At 39.1% G+C, this 21135-nt stretch overlaps 4 protein-coding genes across 4 annotated transcripts; 1 reads left to right on the forward strand and 3 right to left on the reverse strand.

The window, feature by feature from the left end:
* Nucleotides 1-2435: 2435 nt before the first annotated feature.
* tap2a (transporter associated with antigen processing, subunit type a) lies at nucleotides 2436-10131 on the reverse strand. The gene is made up of 11 exons (XM_051375984.1): nucleotides 9559-10131; nucleotides 8630-8744; nucleotides 8400-8530; nucleotides 7704-7909; nucleotides 7160-7357; nucleotides 6923-7051; nucleotides 5110-5298; nucleotides 4684-4857; nucleotides 3893-4052; nucleotides 3504-3640; nucleotides 2436-3028 (listed from the first exon to the last, which is right to left on the reverse strand). Exons 1-11 carry the CDS (start codon nucleotides 10067-10069, stop codon nucleotides 2819-2821), a joined length of 2160 nt encoding a protein of 719 aa, XP_051231944.1. The 5' UTR covers nucleotides 10070-10131; the 3' UTR covers nucleotides 2436-2818.
* Nucleotides 10132-10391: 260 nt separating this feature from the next.
* Nucleotides 10392-13844, reverse strand: psmb9a (proteasome 20S subunit beta 9a). The gene is made up of 6 exons (XM_051375988.1): nucleotides 13555-13844; nucleotides 13357-13424; nucleotides 12701-12832; nucleotides 11973-12102; nucleotides 11593-11734; nucleotides 10392-11402 (listed from the first exon to the last, which is right to left on the reverse strand). The coding sequence occupies exons 1-6, from the start codon at nucleotides 13603-13605 to the stop codon at nucleotides 11275-11277; spliced, it is 651 nt and encodes a 216-aa protein (XP_051231948.1). The 5' UTR covers nucleotides 13606-13844; the 3' UTR covers nucleotides 10392-11274.
* A 252-nt stretch (nucleotides 13845-14096) lies between these two features.
* On the reverse strand, nucleotides 14097-17397 carry psmb12 (proteasome 20S subunit beta 12). The gene is made up of 6 exons (XM_051375987.1): nucleotides 17250-17397; nucleotides 16715-16785; nucleotides 15822-15953; nucleotides 15344-15473; nucleotides 15090-15234; nucleotides 14097-14452 (listed from the first exon to the last, which is right to left on the reverse strand). The coding sequence occupies exons 1-6, from the start codon at nucleotides 17295-17297 to the stop codon at nucleotides 14325-14327; spliced, it is 654 nt and encodes a 217-aa protein (XP_051231947.1). The 5' UTR covers nucleotides 17298-17397; the 3' UTR covers nucleotides 14097-14324.
* psmb13a (proteasome 20S subunit beta 13a) lies at nucleotides 17318-20751 on the forward strand. The gene is made up of 8 exons (XM_051375986.1): nucleotides 17318-17457; nucleotides 17702-17789; nucleotides 18755-18852; nucleotides 19041-19181; nucleotides 19292-19407; nucleotides 19716-19774; nucleotides 20033-20184; nucleotides 20438-20751. Exons 1-8 carry the CDS (start codon nucleotides 17396-17398, stop codon nucleotides 20547-20549), a joined length of 828 nt encoding a protein of 275 aa, XP_051231946.1. The 5' UTR covers nucleotides 17318-17395; the 3' UTR covers nucleotides 20550-20751.
* The last annotated feature ends 384 nt before the right edge of the window (nucleotides 20752-21135 follow it).

A 21135-nucleotide genomic window follows, 5' to 3' on the forward strand; every position in this document is an offset into this window, starting at 1 on the left:
TTGACACTTTTACTTAAGTAGGATTTTGAATGACAGCCTTGTACTTGTAATGGAGTATTTTTACACGTCGGTATTTGTACTTTTCCTGAAGTAAAGGATAACACTTCCCTTCCCAGGCCCTTTCGGTACTAATAAAACCAAATTTCCAAAGTATTCTATAAGGCCTGGTGGAAGGAAAGGATATACTGTAATTGAAAACAAACAATTCTGATTAACACAAAAGTCAGTGTATCTCCATCAACCACCACATGTCCTGTCAAAGTGTCCTCAATCAAGGCCACCAAACCAAAACTACTAATTGTTGCTCTGGAAAGGGATTGTCAGTCAAATGCCTAAATATTAATGTAGAAAGATTGTGGCAGATCTATTGTATTATATCCAGTGTGACAACAGAACACAAGCTACATACCTTAAAGGTACAAGAATGTAAAAACAAGAATGCTTTTGATCACAAGGGCTTGGCTATGGTTTGGCTGAGTCAGTCAGTTAGTGAACACACAACAACGCAGTAAAGAAAGAAAGTGAAAGAAAGAAGCGAAGGGACTTTCCAGTTTGGGCGCGTGGTGCAGTGGTATGGTGCAGAGCAGGTTTGGCAAAAGACATCAGAACATCCAAAAACATATGCAGTATATTTAGTTTCCCACTGAGGTCTGAGGATGCACATGACTGTTTTCTATTACACCACAGCGATAGACACAACCCCAGGGTCTCCATCGTCTTTTATTTGCCTTAAAATCCCACATTTTTATACTTTCTATGCACGCTGTCGGACATTTTGTGTTTAGGTTTTGCATGGTCTCACCCTAAGATGGCGGCAGCTTTTGGCTTTTCCACTTTGCGCCCTCGTGCCTCTGTAAGCCGCAGGCGGCACACAATCACTGATGGGAAGCAGCCAAGTTTACTGATGAGTCACTGTGCCTGATGTTAACCGTATGTCTCAAATGTCAGGTTGTTGAGAATAATGAGAAAGACGTTTGTTTTTGTCTGGACCTCAACACATTTTATTAATTCCTCCAGGGAACGTTTTAATAAGCATCAACGGTAAACAGTAGACCAAGTTTCACCCACAGAGGAGCGTGTAATCTTTCAGTTAATGTTAAAACATGAAAAAGTTAATCTAAAGTTAGGAGACATTTAATATAACAACAGAAATATGTAAGGTATAATATTGTAAGACATGCAAGCAAACGTTACATATAACATATATAACAGGTACTTCTATTTAGTCATTAAGAACATTTCTGCTCTTTTTCCTATTTTTTGTCATTTCAGAAGCTGTTCCCCTCGTTCCCCTCTAGTTGTCCTCAGTGTGCCAATCTGATGCCCTCACCCACCAACACACCTGTTCCCTATTCCCTCATTATTTCCTTCGCATATCTACCAGCCCTCTTTCTTCAGTCATGTGCCCAATCATCTGATGTTCTACTCAGTCTTAGTGATTGACCAGTGTTCCTGTTTCTTGCTTGCTTAGGTTTCCATCGCTGCCTGAATGCCTGTTTTCAAACTCTGCTTCCAGCTCTTGCCAAGCAAACGACTGATAGCTTTAAACTGCTCGGCTGATTTCCACATCTCTGTGTTGAGAACAGCTACAATTATGTAGTCAAACACTTTTTGAAAATGTGAACGTTTTTAATATATTGGTGCAATATCCTCATGAAATATTTTCAGGATACATAAAGTTTTAAAAATCATGCCTAACTTGTCGGAGGCACGTGACTTCAGTCACCATTTTGTGGATGCACCGATACCTTGACAAAATGGTGACATACTGTTTGTTGCCTGGGCTGAGTCTGATCTTTGTCGATAGAGGGGGTTGGTGTTTTGACATAATGATGCACATCATTTCACTGTACCTTTGGTGTTTATGACACATATCACCAGGCAACTTTCCAAAAAGCCTCACTGCCAGAAATAAAAACATGCTGGTAGTCAGGGACTTTCCAGGTCAGCTCAAACAATAAAACCCAACCTGCTCCGTACTGTAGTCAGGTGAATTAAAACCAGAAATACAACAGACACAAACGAAAAATGTGAACGCCTCAGCCGAACAACCAGTATAACAAATTTGCTGTTACCCTGCTCAGTAATAAATTAAATATTCCCATTTTACTATTTTTAAGTGGCTCTCTTCCTTTCACCCCACAGTACAGTATGAATCAGGAAACTAAAAGCTAAACAGAACACAGAACATAAAATCGTGTGCTGAGCTCTCATTTCGTAGTTCTTTTATATTATCCTTCATGTTGAATGTCCTATTAATATCTTTGCATTAATAGGACAATAGGTTTGACTGACATTCTGGCAGGAGTCAATTGAGGTCACTGACTATGATCCAAAATGCTTGATGCTGTTGATCAATGTTTTATTTGGGACATACCCATACAGCAACCTTTGGCCACTCTGATCATAAATAAAGGTTTATGGTGTCAACTGTGTACTGTTGCATAAAACTTTTATTCATCTTTACCAGATACCAAGACATGAAATTGAAAATATATACAGAGGGGAAAATCCATCATACATTTAATTTGATAAATGTAAAATATGCAATGTAATTTCAACAGTCTGCAAAATAAATAAGAACAAATGTATATTATTTGGGTGTGAAGGTGCTTTTTACACCCCGTTTTAAAATACCTACATAACATACTGGTCGATGTTGTTTGATTTTCACTATTTATACAAAAATATATACATAAACTCCAGCTTGCTCTCTCACATTTTTTATCAGGGTAGCTGCTGTTGGCCCTGCTGTCTAACACATACAGGACACATACAGAACAATCTCTCACAGAATACATCGAGCTACAGCATCAGTTTAACGCTGTGGTGAGTTTCCCTCAGTGAAGAGCTTCTCTCTCAGCTTGTAGTAGCTCCCCTTCCTGTCCATCAGTTCCTGGTGAGTGCCTCGCTCTTGAACTCTGCCGCCACTAACCACAACGATCTGATCGGCCTTCTCAATCGTCTTCAGCCTGTGAGCGATCACCAGCAGGGTCTGGTTGGGACAACTAGCCAGAGCCTGCTGAACCTGTGCAAAGTCAACCACAGAAATATTTAATAGCTTAATATCTTTGTTTTTAGGTTTAAGCAGAGCTAAAGGATGTAAAAAGAAACACTTAGATATATCACTCTGTACTGTGGTATATAAAAGAATAAAGAATAAATCAAGATGTTACATAATTTCCTATTCCTCTGCAGCTTTGTGCTTTAACAAGCCGATTTACTGAGGTTGAATATGATTGGAGTGAGCAAGCACCCAGAGCATGCATACAAGATCAGTGAACAAGAAGTCAAAAACAGGCTAAATTATTATATTTCTCAATTCAAGAAGATATATATAAAAAAATATATATAAAAAGAATGAGGAAGGGCTGTGATGATGGTTATGTTTTAGTTTACTGAAACTGTGCGATACATAGTACAGTACTTGTTGTATATAGCAGTTGGATTATTCTTACGTATAGGGTATATGTGTATTTATATAGGTATGCACATGTGTGTACCTTATTTTCACTCTCAGTGTCCAAAGAGCTCGTTATTTCATCCAGAATGAGGACCTGTGGCTGTCTGACCAGAGCTCGAGCAATGGCGATCCGCTGCCTCTCACTCTTCGACAACTGGCCGCCACCCTCACCGACCTCTGAGAAATGGACATTATAAAATCACAACAGATCTGACCAAGATATGAGAATTTTAAAACTCAAAAACTAAAGGTATGGTCAGCACTAACCCTCCAAAATAAATGTTTAATTTGGCCATTATGCACAAATTTAATCTACATAAATGTTTAAAATAAATAAATAAATAAATTTTCCATTATCAATCTTGCTCCATTGCTGTCCAAAGCAGCTTTCTATGTAAAGCATCATGAAGGGTGGTTAAAAGAGTTAACCTGTATCGTAGCCTTTCTCCAGCTGCTCAATGAAATCATGGGCGTTGGCTTTGCGTGCTGCTTCCTGGATCTCATCCAATGAGCAGTCAGCGAGCCCGTAGGCGATGTTGTCTCTGATGGAGCCAGAGAAGAGCACAGGCTCCTGGTTCACCACTGCAATCTGTTAATACATAAGTTATACATAGTTATAGCACCTCCCAAATCTCAAAATGTCCTCCTGGTTGACAATCAGCTGAGAGTTGTAAGGAAATATGAGGATTTGTGAATAATATTGGATGTTTCTTAGTGCTTTCCACCATTTTCCTGAATTCCATTCACAAGTTGTACTTAACATACTGAAAGCTGCATCTAAGGCACGCTTAAATACACTAAACCCATATTTTTGTGAACTCTCACCTATACCAAAATAGTACACTAGTGTAAAAATGTGCTTTAAAAAACAATGTTGCTAATGTAAAAAGGATTTTCTACTGACATTGAATTTATAGTGTATTACCAATATATTCTTAAACAGTTTTACTTAAAATATACTGTCAGTGTTTTTTTACAGCATTCAAAATACAATTAGCCTAAATTGTGACAAAGTACACTAAGGTACATTTTCTAACTTAAATTACAATCACTCAGGCTGGTTGTAGTTTAGACAAACTTTTAGATACTTTAGATTACAACAGTAGCACACTATCCGGCAGTATCATTATACATGCCATCACACAAACTGTACTTTAAGTATCACAAGTGCATTTCTTCACAGATTATCCCTCAAAAGAGGGATGAAAATGATTAATTACCTTCTTGTGAAGGAAACGGTGGTCATAGGATTTCAGTGGCTCACTGTCCATGAGGATTTCTCCGTCCTGCGGCTCATAGAATCGCTGCAGCAGACTCACACAGGTACTTTTTCCTTCTCCTGATGGACCCACCAGTGCCGTCATCTGACCTGACTTCAGCTCCAAAGAAAAGTCCTGAAACACACAAGGGTTGTAATAACAGATTCAACCTATCTATCTGACACACATAAACCCCTAACCCCTAATGTTATTGGACTGAATACGGATACATACTGAATGCATCTGTGGTTAACTATATATATATTGTAACTTTCTACTTGTTTCTTTCTCTTGTTTTTTCAACTATTCATTACAATATTATTTTTTCATTAACTGTCCAAATTGACCCCAGAGGCCCCCTTTGTCTCCTTGCCGTTCAGATCTCACCTGCAGCACTGTTTTGTTGGGACATGCAGGATAGGCAAAGTTGAGATGGCGGAAGCTGATGTGTCCTGTCAGCTGATCAGGTTGGAGTTTTCCCTCTGTGCTGACATTAGGTTTTCGGTCCAGGTACTCAAACACTTTCCCAGCAGCCCCCACTGAGTTCAGCATGTCGCCGAAGATGTAGGTGAGAGTCTGTAAGATGGCAGTCACAAAACTGATCGTTTTCATTCACAGAACTGCAGTATGGTGAAGCAGTTATAAGTTTAATATAGTATAGGAGTGGCACGTTGTGTTCGACATGCTTTGAGACAACTGAATAGGCTCCCGATGACATGAAAGCTCATACTCTACTTCTAAAAGCAAATTTAAACATATCTTTCCCATTATTTTTCAATAATAAATATAGATATGTGTGAAAACCAAGCAGTTGTTAATGGTTCTCCTTGAACGTACTACAAGGTGTTTGTAACATAAAACAGTCTACTACTGTTTACTACTACTACTACTCTAATACTGATGCCTCTATGTGATCTACATAAGCACATAAGACAGTGAGTAGATTGGCTATTTAGGGATCGAGGCAGTGACCGCTGGAGGTCCCTATTGTATTTGCAAGAATTCTTACCTATTATTATTATTTTTAGCCCCTTCGACTGCATATATTGTCTAGGGGTCAACTATGAGCATGGCAAAATGGCCCCTCAGGGGCCCATAAACTGTACCATCCGGGGCCCCATTCACCGATATGCATAAAAATCAGCACACACATAGATCTTATCCAGACAAACAAAATATCCAGTGACAGCCATATCCCAAACCTAACAGGAAGTCGTCCATTTTGGATTTAGCAGCCATTTCTGGCGATTTGCACACATTGTATTTGAACAAACTCCTCCTAGGGAATTAATCAGAACAACTTCAGATTTGTACACAGCCATCTAAAGACATTCACGATTAAAAGTTGTGCTATTTACGACATTCCGTCAAACAACGTCCCCGTGGCGTGGCGTGGAATTTTAACGATTCGCCATAAACGAGGGGTTTGTCATAACTTCTCATACATGATCTGATCTCAACAAAACTTCACATGTTAAGAGTCCCGCCCTGAACACGTCTATGTGATAATATTCAGTAATAGTGAGAGCGCCACCTAGTGGTGAAAGGAAATGTCATTTTTTATACTTCCATGTTCTACTCCTAGCAGGATGATCAGATCCAGCTGAAATTTAGTCAAGAAATGCAAAACATGTTGTTGATGATATTTCATGATTGTGGTGAGTTTTGTTAAAGGGCGTGTCCATGACGTGGCATCAAATTTTTATGTACCGCCATAACACACGAAATTGTTATAACTTGAATGTACATAGTCCATTCAGCTCCAAACTTCACTTGTCTGATAAGAGTCCCGCCCTGAACACATCTATGTGATAATATTCAGATATATTGATAGTGCCACCTACTGGCAACAGGAAGTAAGAACTGCTGCTTAATCTGATTTGCGTGAAATGTACATGTTGTGGTCCGCACGTGTTATGTCTGCACGTGTTACGACGGCACGTGACACGGCCGCAGCACACCCCGAGTTGCGTGGAGTGGGAGGGCCTGTTCATCGCTGCTTACAGCTTTAATTCTATATAGTTATTCTTACTGCCTGCCAAAAGATTCCTCTCCCCTTCTGTACACAATATGCTATATAAATACAGTTTGTCTTGCCTAAATGCTAAACTGTTTTTTAACTGACTTAAAAGTTACTATTTTTATGTGCTTGCAATCACCAGCACTGACCGACAATAATCAACACAGCAATATGTGATACCCTAATGCTCTGTCCAAGGTTTGACTGGTAGAGGATGAAGGAAACCAGGTTGCCAGTAGTCATCTGCCCACTCCGAATGAACAGCCTGCCGTAGTACAGCATGAAGACCTGCATGGCCAACCCTGTCAGCTGTAGACACACACACACACACACACACACCCCACATAGGAACAAATATGGTTAAATAAGATGGTATGCAGTGATAAAACAGTTTTGAAAAAAGGATAAAATTCTCACCCTCCGTCCGAGCAGGTAAACGGCCCTGACAGTGTCCCGGCGTGTCTTGAGAATGTGTGTGTCCATCAAGCGGTCGTCATAGCGACGGGACTCCTGTTTTTCTGTGTTAAAGCTCCGAACCACACGAATACCGGACACTGCCTCATTCGCAGCTTCATTTGCCAGAGCCATTGAGTCCTGCATTGCCAGGGACAATCTCTGAGGAAGGAATAAAAAAGAAGCACAATGAGATGTTTTGTAAATCTTTGTATTTTAATTAGCCTTAAATCAAATCACAAGAATCTGTCAAAAACTTACGGTACAAGAGAAATTTTATCCTCGGACTAGATATGTAATAAAAACTATTGGTAAACTATTAGAAAATGTGTTTTCTCTTTCTGAGCACCCTTTGTATTTAAAAAGTCTTTAGGACCTATCTGTTAAATTAATTTAAATGAAGGATTATTTAATCAGTTAAAATTACTAAAGAAAGTTTCTTGGCAACGGATATCATATCCATATAGTCTATGGATCTCAATGTTAATTCATCACAACCTGCTTTTACCTGGTAGTGTGTGTCGTAGATGTTCTGAATGAGCCCAGTGATAGGCGTCTCCATCAATACAAGGAACGTGAGCTTCCATGAAAGATTCATCATCAGGGAGATCATGCCCAGTGTCTTGATGAATGTCCTCAGCAGCACGTTGACATTCAGACACACTGTTCTTCCCATCAAGTTGGTGTCTCTAGACAACCTGGATGTGATTTCACCTACACAGAAAATGTTATTATATTCTGTCCTTTCCTGTTATGTTCTGTTCTGGTATGTCTTGTCCTGTTACATCCTCTCAACCTGTATTTTATATCCAGTCTTAACCTGACTTGTTTGTCCATCATGTGCAAATATATATATATATATATATATATATATATATATATATGTCATATATATCAAATGAAAGCTCTTGATTAGCTTTTTTCTACTGGCAGAAGGGTACTATGTGAATTCTAAACCAATCCAGACAAAACAAACCTGAACTATTTGGGGCTAAAAGGGCTTACATGCACTTAAAAGATAAAAAATACAAGTTCACTGAAAGTATGAATAGAATGAATTTAATAAACTAAGACAGGACAAAGTAGTATTTTTTTTTGTTTGGGCTCTCCTGTAAAGTTGGTCAAATGTCACTTATGCCCCTCTGGTTCTCACCCCTAAAATGTATTCATACAGTATAACATAACTGAATGTTGTGTGCCATACCTGTCTTTATGGTCTCAAAGAATCCAATTTCCTGTTTGGTCAAAGCCCCAAACAGCTTGACTTTTATTCTGCATGTGTAGGCACTGATGGCACAGAGTAAGAGACCCCCTCTGCAACCTGCACTCACAGAGCTAATCAATCAAAACAAAGAGAAAGTCAGTGAGATTTCTACCTTTGAGCCACAGAAACATGCTGATGGACGAATGCTGAGAGAAAACACTCTCCCATACCTTCCCAGAGAGAACAGGCCCATGAAGAGGAGCGCTGACATGAATTCATTTGGCTGGTATTGACTGCCAAGGATGTCAATGACTCTCCCAGTGTAGTATGGGATGAACATCTCACCTGAGAATAGACACACACAGCAGGTACCTATAAACAGACTCATACAGAGAAATTTATGTTAGCCAGGCAAATAAACATTAGATCATCCTCATCATCATCATGAATGTGATTCAGTGTATCCCAGGAGCAGTCTTCAAAGTGTGTTTCTATTCCCATAATAAAATATTTGCAAATAATGCTAATAATTAAAATAAACATGACAAAGTGTTTGAAACAATATTTTTCCGGTTGAGAATTTTCTATTATCATCTGTCTGCTTAATTTCCTTCACTGTCACCTTCTTTAAAATAATTATTGTTACAGTTTCATTGCACAACCAGAGGTTTCCCTAAAACCCAGACTGCAGAGGACAAAAATAAAATTTGAAGTAGGACAATGCATAATTTTGGATTATTAGCATCATTATCATCATCTCTGACAAACAGTTAACTCCAGACACACAGTGTCAGAAACAATCCCGGTACCATAACCCTGTGACTAACATCTACTGCACCTGTAAACTATTTATTATTAATTTTTCCATTGTTAAAAGAATTGTTTCTTTTTAAAACATAAAAACAATCATTCATGCTATGCATGCTGTATACTGTACATACTGTCATGTCCACCTACCTCATGTTCATAAAGAATCCTGCAGGTAATTTATTTCAGCATCCTTTGCACTATTGTCTTAAAATTGTATTGTTTTTGTTTCTTTATATATCTATAACTGTACATAGTAGTTTTTAGGTCCTGTTTCTTTATGCTTATGTGTGCACATACCTGACCAATAAAAGTGATTCGGATTCTGATGATCATCATCCTCTGTACTTACAGATAACAGCCAGCGATAGGAACACAAGACCTCCAAGTATCAAGGGATAGTCGGGTTTGTTCAGGTGTAGGACTCTCATAAACAGCTCTCTGGCTTTCTGCTTCTTCTCTTTACCGTTGGCCGCATCGTCGGTGTCCGGTATGGTGATTTCCCAAAACAGTGCAGCAGCCAGCGACGCTCCGGTGCACATCAGCCAGCAGCGAATATCCGCCAATAGGCCACACTGGGTCTCCTCATGGTAGAGCGCTTTGGTGCCGGTCTCAAACACCGCGGGCAGCAGACTGTGGGCCGTTATCAAACGAATCAGCAATGGTTTGAAGTCTCCAAGACTGAGCAGAGTAACAGCAGTTAGTGCTAAACACCGGAGAGCCGCAGAAACCCAGAGACGCGCAAGATGTCCAAAGACGCTGTGAGTCACTACACATCCCGATGCGTAAAACAAGGAAAGGTCGACGCAAACTGCTAAAATCAAAGAAACGACTTTGCGGATTATTGTTGTATTGTCTGCCATTTTCTCCGACAGTCGTCCTCGTATGACCTGCTCTGCCGCGGTACCAGTGTTTTAGTTCTCATCCACTTTCAGTTTCATTTTCTGGCACAACCAGGGGTTTCCCTGAAATCCACTGCAGAGCACAAAACTAAAATTTGAAGTCGGACAATGCAGGATTCTTAAACTGAGTGTTCAAACAGTCTTCCTCACTGTTAAACATTATCTGGATGGAAACTGCAGTTATAACGTCCAGTATCTGTATCTGAGACATTATTCTCCCTTAGAGCATAAAAACAGCCCTTAAAGGGATGGTTCATTATAAAGAAGACACATTTTAAAAATATATTTTCAACAAGGGGCTTTTATTTGAATTTCACATCATTTACATTACAGCATGTGAGTGTATGCAGCACTATGATAAAACATGCAGGTTAATTTAAGCATACTTGTTGTTATGTCCAGTCTGAATTATGTAGGCAGATGACCAACCATCCATCAGGCATCTTAGTGAAAAAAAGGGTGACATAATCCTGTGGTGGTGCAACAAATCTGACTTTCACTGTTTAGTAATTTGTTTGTCAGACTGAATACCTGACAGAGACAACTGCTGCCGCTAATGTTAGTAAGTATGGGAGTGTTTCTGTTGGACTCTTTATAGAGAGGATAAAGGAATGTCAGAGGTTCTGCAGGTTTATTTTCTCTGCCACTCAGGAACATTAAAACATAAATTGACAGTTTTATCATGTGGCAGCCTCACTGACCGAATAATGAGTCTCTCAGCAAGTGACTGTTTATCATTATCCTTCTGGTGAAATAACCTTGTTCAAATGACATGCAGGGACTGAAATTAACAACTTCTCAGTAGTTTTTCTTTGGAAAATAAATCAATAAAAGTAAACAAACCTGGTCAGCTGATGATGTGAAGGTGCTAGCAGTTTTTATTTTAAACTAACACAAAGGCTACCTTATATTACACTTGAAATAGCTTTGGGAACAATAGAGCAATGCAAGTCATTTGTCCTTTTATTATAATTATTAAGTGTTCAGTAAGTATTTTTGTCCAATATTTATTATTTTAAAAGCTTCCTTTGGTGACAGTTGAGCCAAAAAGTGTGTGTGTGTGTGTGTGTGTGTGTGTGATGGCTACTGTGAGAAAAACAAATATCTAATTTCAACCTGCACAACAGTGTTGTGGCAGAGTGGAGATGAAAAAAGGGATATATTTATCACTGATCAAAGAAAGTAGGTAAATTGTTCCCTAGAATGACTTTCTCCTCTGTGCTGTGCTCATCAATGGTGACAATATAGGCCACACCGCCACTGGAGCCATCACGGTTCATTGCCAAAGAGAGAGCTACAAGAGAGACAATGAGAGAATGGGGAGACTGGTGAGGAGATTGAACTAAATTATTTAGTTTTTATAAGACAAAATTTTTGATAACTTGAAATATAGAGTGATAGCACTTCTTAGTAGTAAGTACAAGTAGCAGATAGTGTCTGGTTTCCTCTCCACTATCCAACAATCTGTCTTTAAATAAACTTACTGTTGACAACAAACTGCTGGCACTCCTCCTTGCTCATGCCCCTGCGATACTCGGCATCAACAAACCCATAAACATATGAGCTGCCAGAGCCACCCACTGCAAAAGGTTGTCTTGTCAGGAGACCATTCAGGGTCGCAAACACCTGGAGGAGGTCAAAGGGCACAGGAACAAAACAGGTCGCAACATCAAGTGTCTTGGTTGGATAAGATCTTTTATTTAAAGCATCCAGCAGCAATCAGACAACAACTTTAGCAACCGATCCAGCTATTGAGCAACCTCAGAGTCACATTAACAGAAGTTGCAGAAACATACATTTTTACCAGTAATCTTTCTTGTTTAAAGCTTTGTTCTCTCTTGGTTCAGTACATGTGCTTACTGACCTGTCCTTTATCTCTTCTGTCCCAGCCGGCCACAATGAGATGTGCAGACAGCTCCTCCTTGTACTTGTACGAGATGTTCCTCACCAGAGTGGCAGCTGAGCGAACCTGAGGGTCCTCACCTATCTCAATGCTAACATAAGAATACGCAAAAGAAGATAAATTATTGTTTATATATTCTTTGTTTTGGTGGAAAGCCTTAGCATTATATAGATAAATCCTTGCAAAGAAAATGCAACAGCTGCTAGCTTGTCTATGTTCCTATTGTTAACAACCAGGTTTAAAGTAAAAAAAAAAAACAATACACATAAAAACATACTGTATACAGAGTATGTTTACAGAGTCCACCATAAAAAATACAAAAGCTGTGTGCATTGTGGTTTACACTCATGAACACCTTTGAAGGCCAATACAATACTTGTATATTTTTAAACCAGTAGCTAAAACTGAATGAATATTAAACATCTTAAAGTCAAAATATTTCAATCAGAATTAGTATTTAAATTCAGTTTGCTGTATTGTATTCAGAATTCCTTGTATAATTTTAGAAACAGCCTTTAAGTGACTATTATCTGAGCAATCGTATGAACATATATTGTTAGGAATATATGGCCTTGTTAATTTTATCTGCTGTTTATGTAGTTGGAATAAAGAGTTTGACTATACCTTGCCATTGTGTGATATTTAATAAAGGATTAACAGGTCTGTTGGTGTACTTTTACAGTACTTACCTGTGAACATCTAGCTGGTAGTTGACCATCTCAGCAATGGTCTGAGCGTCTGCTGCAGAGCCGGACAGTGCACAGTAGATCTTGTCATGGAGAGGAGACAGTTTGTTCATCACCCTGTTCACCACTGACGCCCTGGATGGAGGGATGAAGAGAGAGAGTGTGTGTGTGTGATTGTGCAGTGGAGATGTTGATATAGAGGGAGAAGAGGACATACTTAATGTAAGGAAACATCGAGAGGTAGAAGAGTTTTCTTGAGAAACTAATAAAGATAAAGATACACTGATCAGCCATAACATTATGAGCACCGACTGGTGAAGTGAATAACACTGATTATCTCATTATCATGGCACCTATCAGTGGGTGGGATATATTAGGAAGAAAGTGAACATTTTGCCCTCAAAGTAGCGTGAGGATTTGAACAACTTTGACACTCTTTCCAAAACTGCAGCTCCTGTGGGGTCCTCCGGGTCTGCAGTGGTCAGTACCTATTAAAGGTGGTCCAAGGAAGGAAGAGTGGTGAACTGGAGACAGGGTCACTGATGCAAGAGGGGAGCGAAGGCACCAGGGTGCCCAGGTTGTCATGATGTTATGGCTGATCGGTTAATACATATGCAGATAGAACTGGAGACTACATACATGCACACTCTGTTACTTACCCTGCAGACACTCGGGAATCAGACCCCAGCACGACCCCTCCATTAAACTCAATGGCAATGATGGTTGTCTACAAACAGAAGTAAAAGTAATAAATATTTAAAATGTATTATATGCACCCGCAATTCCGCAGAGTACTCAGCGTTGCGCACATAAAAAGGCACCAAGTCTCTCAAAAACATTGAGAATGTCATACTTACTCCGGTTTTCACCTCCTCAGACAACCACTCTGGCCCTGTTTCCTCCAACATGCTGACGCGCCGCAGAGACTCCGGTAATAACGACAACAACGACCGTATCTGTCTGTAAGTATCAGTGACACCAGAGGTAAACCGACACGTTCAGACCCGGTTATATATTGTTTTCTTGTTGTTGGAAACCGTCTTTACAGCCTTAAAACTGTTTTCGGCGCGTTTTATTTGTCAAATTCAACAATCACACATCAGACGGACTCCATGTTTTCCTGAATTAAATCGAAATTGAAAGTTAAATTGTCCCTCCTCTGCGTGAGCAGCGAACCAGTCTGAGCTTGTACGTATTTCAAACGCACATTTAGTCTCAGTGAAGTTCTCTTTTACTGCACTTTGTGATGGGATATCATCAAATATTCTACATACAATATATGCACTATAAATCTTAAAGCCTTAAAATGATACAGAGCAACAACAGTAAATTACTGAACACATCACAAATCCTTTAATATGTTTTGAAGCAATGAACTCAAATAAAGAAATAAGAACAATTAGGTTTTGGAAATGTATATCTTTATTTTATTTTCACACATAAAATAGCTACACATAACACACAAAAGGCTAAAAGAAACCTTCTGTTATAATGGACATTATTATGTTTTTGACTGTGGAATGATTTTATATAAACTAGCCTGCATCTTATCATAACAACATAAACTCCACCGTTTCCAGGCAATAACTCATTTTTCATGTGTCTGTGTGATCAAGTTCAAAGGGAGTCACTCGTCGTGGAACTTGGGCAACTTGTTACCAGGTACCACCACATGCTCCACCCCCGTTTCCGTGATCACCACCAGGTGAGCCACACCCCCGCTGACGTTGTCTCTGCCCATGGCCAGAGCAAGAGCTGTGAGCAGAGAGACAGAGGGATGAAGCAAAGGGAGGGCAGAGGAGGAAGGGAGAGAGACAGGGACAAAAACCAGTAGAATTATAGGTCAAGTTAAACAAGTACAGACATGCAGTGTATGACATACAACTACCAACTCACCAACAATAATTTAATTGTGTTTAAAAATGATTTTCATTTAACTCTTTTCCTTAATAGCACACAGAAGCCTTTGTCTTATAAAAGAGGTACATGCAACACTGCAGATCCAAAGATATTGAGCATGTAAGAACATAAACGTCACCTAATCTGAACTCCTTCTTGTTAATATTAATCTAACCTCTCATTTCAGGTCATACTTGTGTCACTTAGGTTTACTCAATGAGAACTGAGCAAACTTTATATGTTGCTGAAGACCGTGAGAGGTTGTTGAAAGTCCTGGAAAACCTTCAGTTAAGATTTTTATGTCAAACTTTAATATTTTTAATAAATAAACAGATTTGCCAAACATAAATCCTTATCTCTGTTAACCCCTTCATTCATATTAATACATTTTCATGGAATACAAACCCAGTTCTCCCCAAAATCTTCAAACCCTGACAAAACAAATACAAACATATTAAAGTTTGGGTACAAAAGTAAAATAATACAAGAATACCATTAGTGGCAAACTGTAGGCATTCGTCTCTGCTCATGTTGGGTTTGTATTTGGCGTCAACGTAGCCGTAGATGTAAGTGCTGCCTGAGCCACCGATGGTAACCGGCTGACTCATTAACATCCCGCCTAGAGCCACGACGTACACCTGGAGAAGGATGGAGAATATCAGTAACGCAGCTGTATGCAACGAGGTGGACTCACTATCATCATCACTGCTTCTCTGATGTTTGACTGCCTTCACAACCATTTCCTACCTGTGGCCCTTTCTTCCTGTCCCAGCCTGCTGTGATGAAGCCGGCCTGTAGTTCATCTTTGTTTTTGTAACACAGTTCTTTCAGCACCGATGCTGCTGATATCACTAGAGGAGGAGACTCCATCTGGACACTATGGATCAAGAAAGTTCAAGAAAGATCTATTTTAAAGTTTGTGCTGTTGGCAAGAGAATAGACTTTGAATCTATTATGTGTGGTCTCAGATTCTCTGGATTATTTTGTGTATGTGATGAATCAATGTTGTGTTAACTGCATGTGTGTGAGACAGATAGAGCACATACAGGATATGGGTATTTGCATGTTTTTGCATGCACACAACTGTGTACGACTGTGTCCTCGCTGAGGAATAAAAGCCAGTCTGGAAGTTTGAAGATTTGGGATTAGTAAAATTATTTAAATTTGAAATGTGATGTGTTGTGTAATATTTGCCAGTGTATTCATATGTTTGTGTGTGTGGCACCTGTGGAAGGACAGGTGGAACTTTGCAGCCTTGGTGACGGCCTGAGCATCTGCGAGGGAGCCAGCCATGCAGCAGAAGATCTGGTCATGAACCTGAATCACCTTGTTGATGGTCTTAGATGATACATATTCTCTGAAGAGAGACACAATGAGAGGATGAACAAAGCTCTCAGATAGACTACATACATACACATTTGCAGCAGGGAGAAGAGACGTTGTTGAAGTGTTATCATTAAGCCAATAAGCTCTTCATAATATAGGAAAGAGGTCCCACACGTTTCCAAATCAATAATATACATATACACTATTGAGCAAAATAATACACAACCCTCTGATTCAGGTTTTAGTCTGGTATTAAATGTTACATATGTAAAAAATATATAAGTAACATCAGCAAAAAGTACTCAGTAATATGTTATTGGATTGGATCAATGTGTAAGAAGCATTTTACTATTGGAACGTTGAGCTGAAGCTAATTTAAATGGCTTTATTTGGTTAAATATATAACAATGCATTATATTTTATAAGCTCATCAGATGTTGTGCATGTAAAGTCTTAATATGTTAAGTAACTTGCTGCAAATAAATGAGCTGCAGTAAAAAGTAAAACATTTCCCTCTGAATTGTGGAGCAGAATTGTAAAGTAGCATGAAGTACGTCAGATTTGTACTTAAATCCAGTACAGTCACATTCCACCACTGAGCTGAGAAATACATAAAAACTTGACTGCAGAAGTTTTAAAATTTTCATAAAATGTTGTTATTATTTATGTGCAGAGTTTTGTTTCTGTGTATCAACTTAAATGTGTGGATTGTTATCATGGATGTTTTCAAGCAGTCCCTCTTCTGTATAAAGGAGTTCAACAATAAAGGCAACTTCAGTGTATCATCCTCACCCTCCCATGGAAGCCCTGGAGTCTGACCCAATCACGACCCCTCCATCAAAAGTGGCAGCCAGGATGGTGGTCTGAGGGAGGAGAGAGGAGGAGAGTGTGATTGTTTATACGTTTAGATCCTCCAGGATATGGCAGAAGAGAAATATACACTCAAATATACCATAGGGGTCTACAGTATCATAAATACTACTCCATGTTCATTTACGCTGACTGAACACTATGAATTCTGGGATTTAGAGTTCTGTGGAGGGAGGTTTTTTTTAAGGGGATATTAACTGAAAATGAAACCGTAGTCAGACGTTTTTTGTAGAAATGTGACAAATAAACTCAGTCAGGGCTAACATGGGAACAAGTTACTGATAATAAAACACGTGGAATATCCAGTCGATGACATTTCTCTTTGTGTTAAGTCACTATTCAGGTATAGCATCACCTGTTCCTCCGCGAAGTCGATTATCGATCATTTTACGCGTAATAGGCGTTGGTACAGCATTTATAGATAAAGTTACTACCTAAACGGTCCGGATTTACTCACCCCTGTGCTGACTCCTTTGACTTGTGAGTTCGTGCAGTGTTTCTCCATTTTCACTCCAAAATCGAAAGAGAAGAAGGAGAGGTGACGCTCAGAACAGCGACCTCAGGCGCACGGAGACGCGCAGAGAAGCCGCAGTCACATCCAGTATGGCGCTATCAAATGTCCTCGAAACTCCTGCAGCGGGGTTTAATTTCGACAACGCAGCGAGGTATGAGCTTCTTTTTATGTCTTGTGAGCAGCAGACTGTATCAATAATAACAGTAGATACATTTAATCTGACGGTTACACTGAGCTTTCACCGGGATCAAAAGTGAAAGTAACTTTTTCCTGCTTGTTTATCAGTTTAATCAATGAAACAATAGTGATGATGTGTTCACGGTTATTATAACTATTATATTTATATTCCTCAGTTTATGCTCCTATGTTACCCCCTCCTCCATCCATCTCTCTAGGAATGCTGCATTAGAGGGTCTTTTTGATGGAGGACAGACACCTAAACCTCTGAAAACAGGCACCACGATAGCAGGAGTGGTGTTCAAGGCGAGTATAAAGCAGTTCACACTGATAAAATTAATGGACCTAAACAGTGTTTTTTTCCATGAACTATGAATTGGAGACTTTGCATTGCTTTTCAAACAGATGTATTTTATACATAACAGCATGCTGTTAAACATCAAAGTTATCTCTATGGTTGTGTAGTTGTGAGCACAGATTCTGTATTCAAGGCCTCTCAAACCTGCAAACAACTCTCCAGTTATGTTATTAAGTCGTGACAAAACCCCACACATTTAGTATTTACTGGCTTTAAAAAATGTTGCTGTTTAGCAGGAAACTCATAAATCTCATATTCTGGAGCATCACTGAACACAACAAGGAAAGTGTTTTATATTAAATCCAACTTTACAAGTATTGAGACAAAGAAATACAGTGTTATAAACTCCTTGTTCGCACTGGGATTGTCACAATGCATAACTTTGACAGTAACATAGATTCAATGAATGTCCACTATGATGATATGTTAAGGTAGTTTAAAATATCTGCAGTTAATGTTCATACTGATACCAAAGGCTGCCTGTAAGTTACTATGGAGAGCCATAGAGTAAAGACATTTATATAATTACTTATGCTTTTGTATGTTAAATAGTAAATGTGTCTGCAGTTGTAGATAATGGGCTAAAACATGCAAATATTCAATGGTTATAGGAAGTTGAAATACTTATCCATTCCACATTGGTGGTGTAGTTGTGTCTGATATTTCTCAGCAACACAATATTTTATTCATTCATGCAGTTCCACACATTTTCACATAGGACCTGTCCAGTTCACCCACAGTCATCCACTGCTGGCAGGCAACTGAGATTTTAGGGCCTTTCCCCAGGGCACTGAAAAGGGAGTAGTATGGAGCTGTATGGAGCTTTGGAGCTGTTGTTGTATGCTAGGCACATAAATATAATTTGCATAATAAACTTGGTTACTATTGTCCCAATGTGTCTGTGTTGGTGCAGGATGGGGTGGTGCTGGGCGCAGACACAAGAGCTACTTCCAGTGAAGTGGTGGCCGACAAGATGTGTGCAAAGATCCATTACATTGCTCCCAATATATAGTAAGTCTCATACACGGTACACTGAAAACATGAATGGAGTGATTTCCAAAATTCCCTATAGTGGTCTTTTCCTGTCTGACTTCCCAATTCCCTTTTTCTTTTCTTCTAATCCCTTCTCTCTTCTTTCACAATCTCTCTCTCTCTCTCTCTCTCTCTCTCTCTCTCTCTCTCTCTCTCTCTCTCCATAGTTGTTGTGGAGCAGGTACAGCAGCAGATACAGAGAAGACCACAGACCTTCTCTCCTCCAACCTCACCATCTTCTCTCTGAACAGCGGGAGGAACCCTCGTGTCGTCATGGCTGTCAACATACTACAGGATATGCTGTACAGGTTTGTGTTACACATATGTACTGCATCTAGAGGCGTGTTAATGAGTTTAACTCACAGTTCCTTAAAAAAAAACGTCCTGCTTCTTGTGTGTTGGAATCTCTGGCCTTCAGGTATCACGGCCAAATTGGTGCCAATCTTATACTGGGAGGAGTAGATTGCACCGGGAACCACCTATACACAGTGGGGCCATATGGGAGCGTGAATAAGGTGCCTTATCTTTCAATGGGTATGTGACATAAGACTATTACAAGCAGTGGCAGCACCGTTACTGTGACATCTTTTCTTTGATTCTTTGTTGGTGGAGTTTATGTGATGCTGTTCAGTTGTGCTGTTCAATTCAGTTCAACTCATTTTTATGTTTATAGCACAAAATCATAACAAAAGTTATCTCAGTACATTTTTCAAACACTCCTTATGAAATTATTTGCTATAATATACTAATATAAATTATGTCAAACATTTTTGTTTTCTGCAGTTATATATTTTATTCACTCTCCAATCTGTTTAATCTGTCTTTACTTTGTCTCCATGCAGGATCTGGTGATCTGGCTGCTCTTGGGATTCTAGAGGACGGGTTCAAACACGACCTGGAGGTACGTCACCTGGACATCTAAATATTGTGACAATGACTGTTAGTCGATTATTTAGACATTATCACAATATTATTTCACTTACTTTTGGGTATCTTTAAGTCAATTGTAGCACAGTTGAGAAAATGTTAAAACCATTAATTTTCTTCCCTAATGAAAGAGTGTTTAGGTATTTGGGATTTTAAAGCTGATGAAGCCCTTTGTCTTCTTCATGTTGACTCATCTCTCCATCATTTCCCTGATTTCTCTTAACTCTGTCAGCTGGAGAAGGCGAAGGAGCTGGTGTGTGCCGCCATCCACGCAGGCATCATGAGTGACCTCGGCTCAGGCAACAACATCGATATCTGTGTCATCACCAGAGAAGGAGTGGACTACATCAGACCCTACCAGGAGTCAGAGTACAAAGACAACAGGTAGGCCAGTATGAGTATGACTTTATTCAAGAAGAACAGATTCAGTGGTCACATATTTGAAGAGAGTTTTGTTGAGTTTTTATGTTGAACCATATTTGCAAATCAGATTTTCTTCTCAGCGAGTGGTGAATATCTTTAATCTGTCGTTGTCACTGTGATTATTAATTCAATTAAACTATCTATCTATCTATCTATCTATCTATCTATCTATCTATCTATCTATCTATCTATCTATCTATCTTTTCTCTCCTAGGAAAATGAAATACAAATATCGTCCAGGCACGACGGCGGTTCTGACAGAGAAAGTAGTCCCCTTAAAGCTGGAGGTTGTACAGGAGACCGTGCAGCAGATGGATACAGCCTGAGCCACGATGCACAATCACACACAGACGAAAACATTTAGCAGTCTTTAATTACATAACACTGTTAAACATCTCAGACATTTTATTAACACTGTCATCATGGTTTCTGTTCTGCTGCTGTGCTTCACTGTGATGTGAAGAAGAGTAGGCCACAATGAGAACAATATTCACAATATGCAATGATAATAAAAAAATATTGAATAAATTTCAGTTTGATCTCTGTTTCCTAATTTCTTTTCATGATTTGTTATTTGTCTTTACTGTGCTTATTATTATTATTATTATTATTATTATTATTATTATTAACAGACCAATAAAAAGAACGCTGCTGCATCTTATGTTAATGTTATATGTCATACTACATCATGACATTGACCTAACTGCATTAGATAGTGTATTTTTTTTAAACTTATTTAGTATACAAACAGGTATTAATACTGTGATTCACCTCAGCTGGCTTCTCCAAACCTGAGTGTTGCCTTTCCGCTTAGAGACTGATGACGAGAAACATATAGTGCTCTGCTATTGGTTTCTGTAGTTCCGAGCCATCTTTTAATTATAGATCAATACCTTCTTTTAGTCCTAGGTA

This window comes from Dicentrarchus labrax, unplaced genomic scaffold (assembly GCF_905237075.1).
Source record: "Dicentrarchus labrax unplaced genomic scaffold, dlabrax2021, whole genome shotgun sequence".
Taxonomy (NCBI): domain Eukaryota; kingdom Metazoa; phylum Chordata; class Actinopteri; family Moronidae; genus Dicentrarchus; species Dicentrarchus labrax.

Bases quoted from the DNA above. Each gene is read 5' to 3' on its own strand.
- tap2a (XM_051375984.1), bottom strand. From the start codon at position 10,069: ATGGCAGACAATACAACAATAATCCGCAAAGTCGTTTCTTTGATTTTA. The intron at 8,745-9,558 runs GTAAGTACAGAG...GTCTATTCTCAG, and splicing joins CCTATCGCTGGCTGTTATCT to GTGAGATGTTCATCCCATAC. The intron at 7,910-8,399 runs GTATGGCACACA...TTTTCTGTGTAG, and splicing joins CTTTGAGACCATAAAGACAG to GTGAAATCACATCCAGGTTG.
- psmb9a (XM_051375988.1), bottom strand. From the start codon at position 13,605: ATGTTGGAGGAAACAGGGCCAGAGTGGTTGTCTGAGGAGGTGAAAACC. The intron at 12,833-13,356 runs GTAAGTAACAGA...CCCTCCATCCAG, and splicing joins GATTCCCGAGTGTCTGCAGG to GGCGTCAGTGGTGAACAGGG. The intron at 12,103-12,700 runs GTAAGTACTGTA...TTCTTATGTTAG, and splicing joins TACCAGCTAGATGTTCACAG to CATTGAGATAGGTGAGGACC.
- psmb12 (XM_051375987.1), bottom strand. From the start codon at position 17,297: ATGGAGAAACACTGCACGAACTCACAAGTCAAAGGAGTCAGCACAGGG. The intron at 16,786-17,249 runs GTGAGTAAATCC...CTCCTCCCTCAG, and splicing joins TCAAAGGAGTCAGCACAGGG to ACCACCATCCTGGCTGCCAC. The intron at 14,453-15,089 runs GTATTCTTGTAT...CTCTGCTCACAG, and splicing joins CCTACAGTTTGCCACTAATG to CTCTTGCTCTGGCCATGGGC.
- psmb13a (XM_051375986.1), top strand. From the start codon at position 17,396: ATGGCGCTATCAAATGTCCTCGAAACTCCTGCAGCGGGGTTTAATTTC. The intron at 17,458-17,701 runs GTATGAGCTTCT...CCATCTCTCTAG, and splicing joins AATTTCGACAACGCAGCGAG to GAATGCTGCATTAGAGGGTC. The intron at 17,790-18,754 runs GCGAGTATAAAG...GTGTTGGTGCAG, and splicing joins TAGCAGGAGTGGTGTTCAAG to GATGGGGTGGTGCTGGGCGC.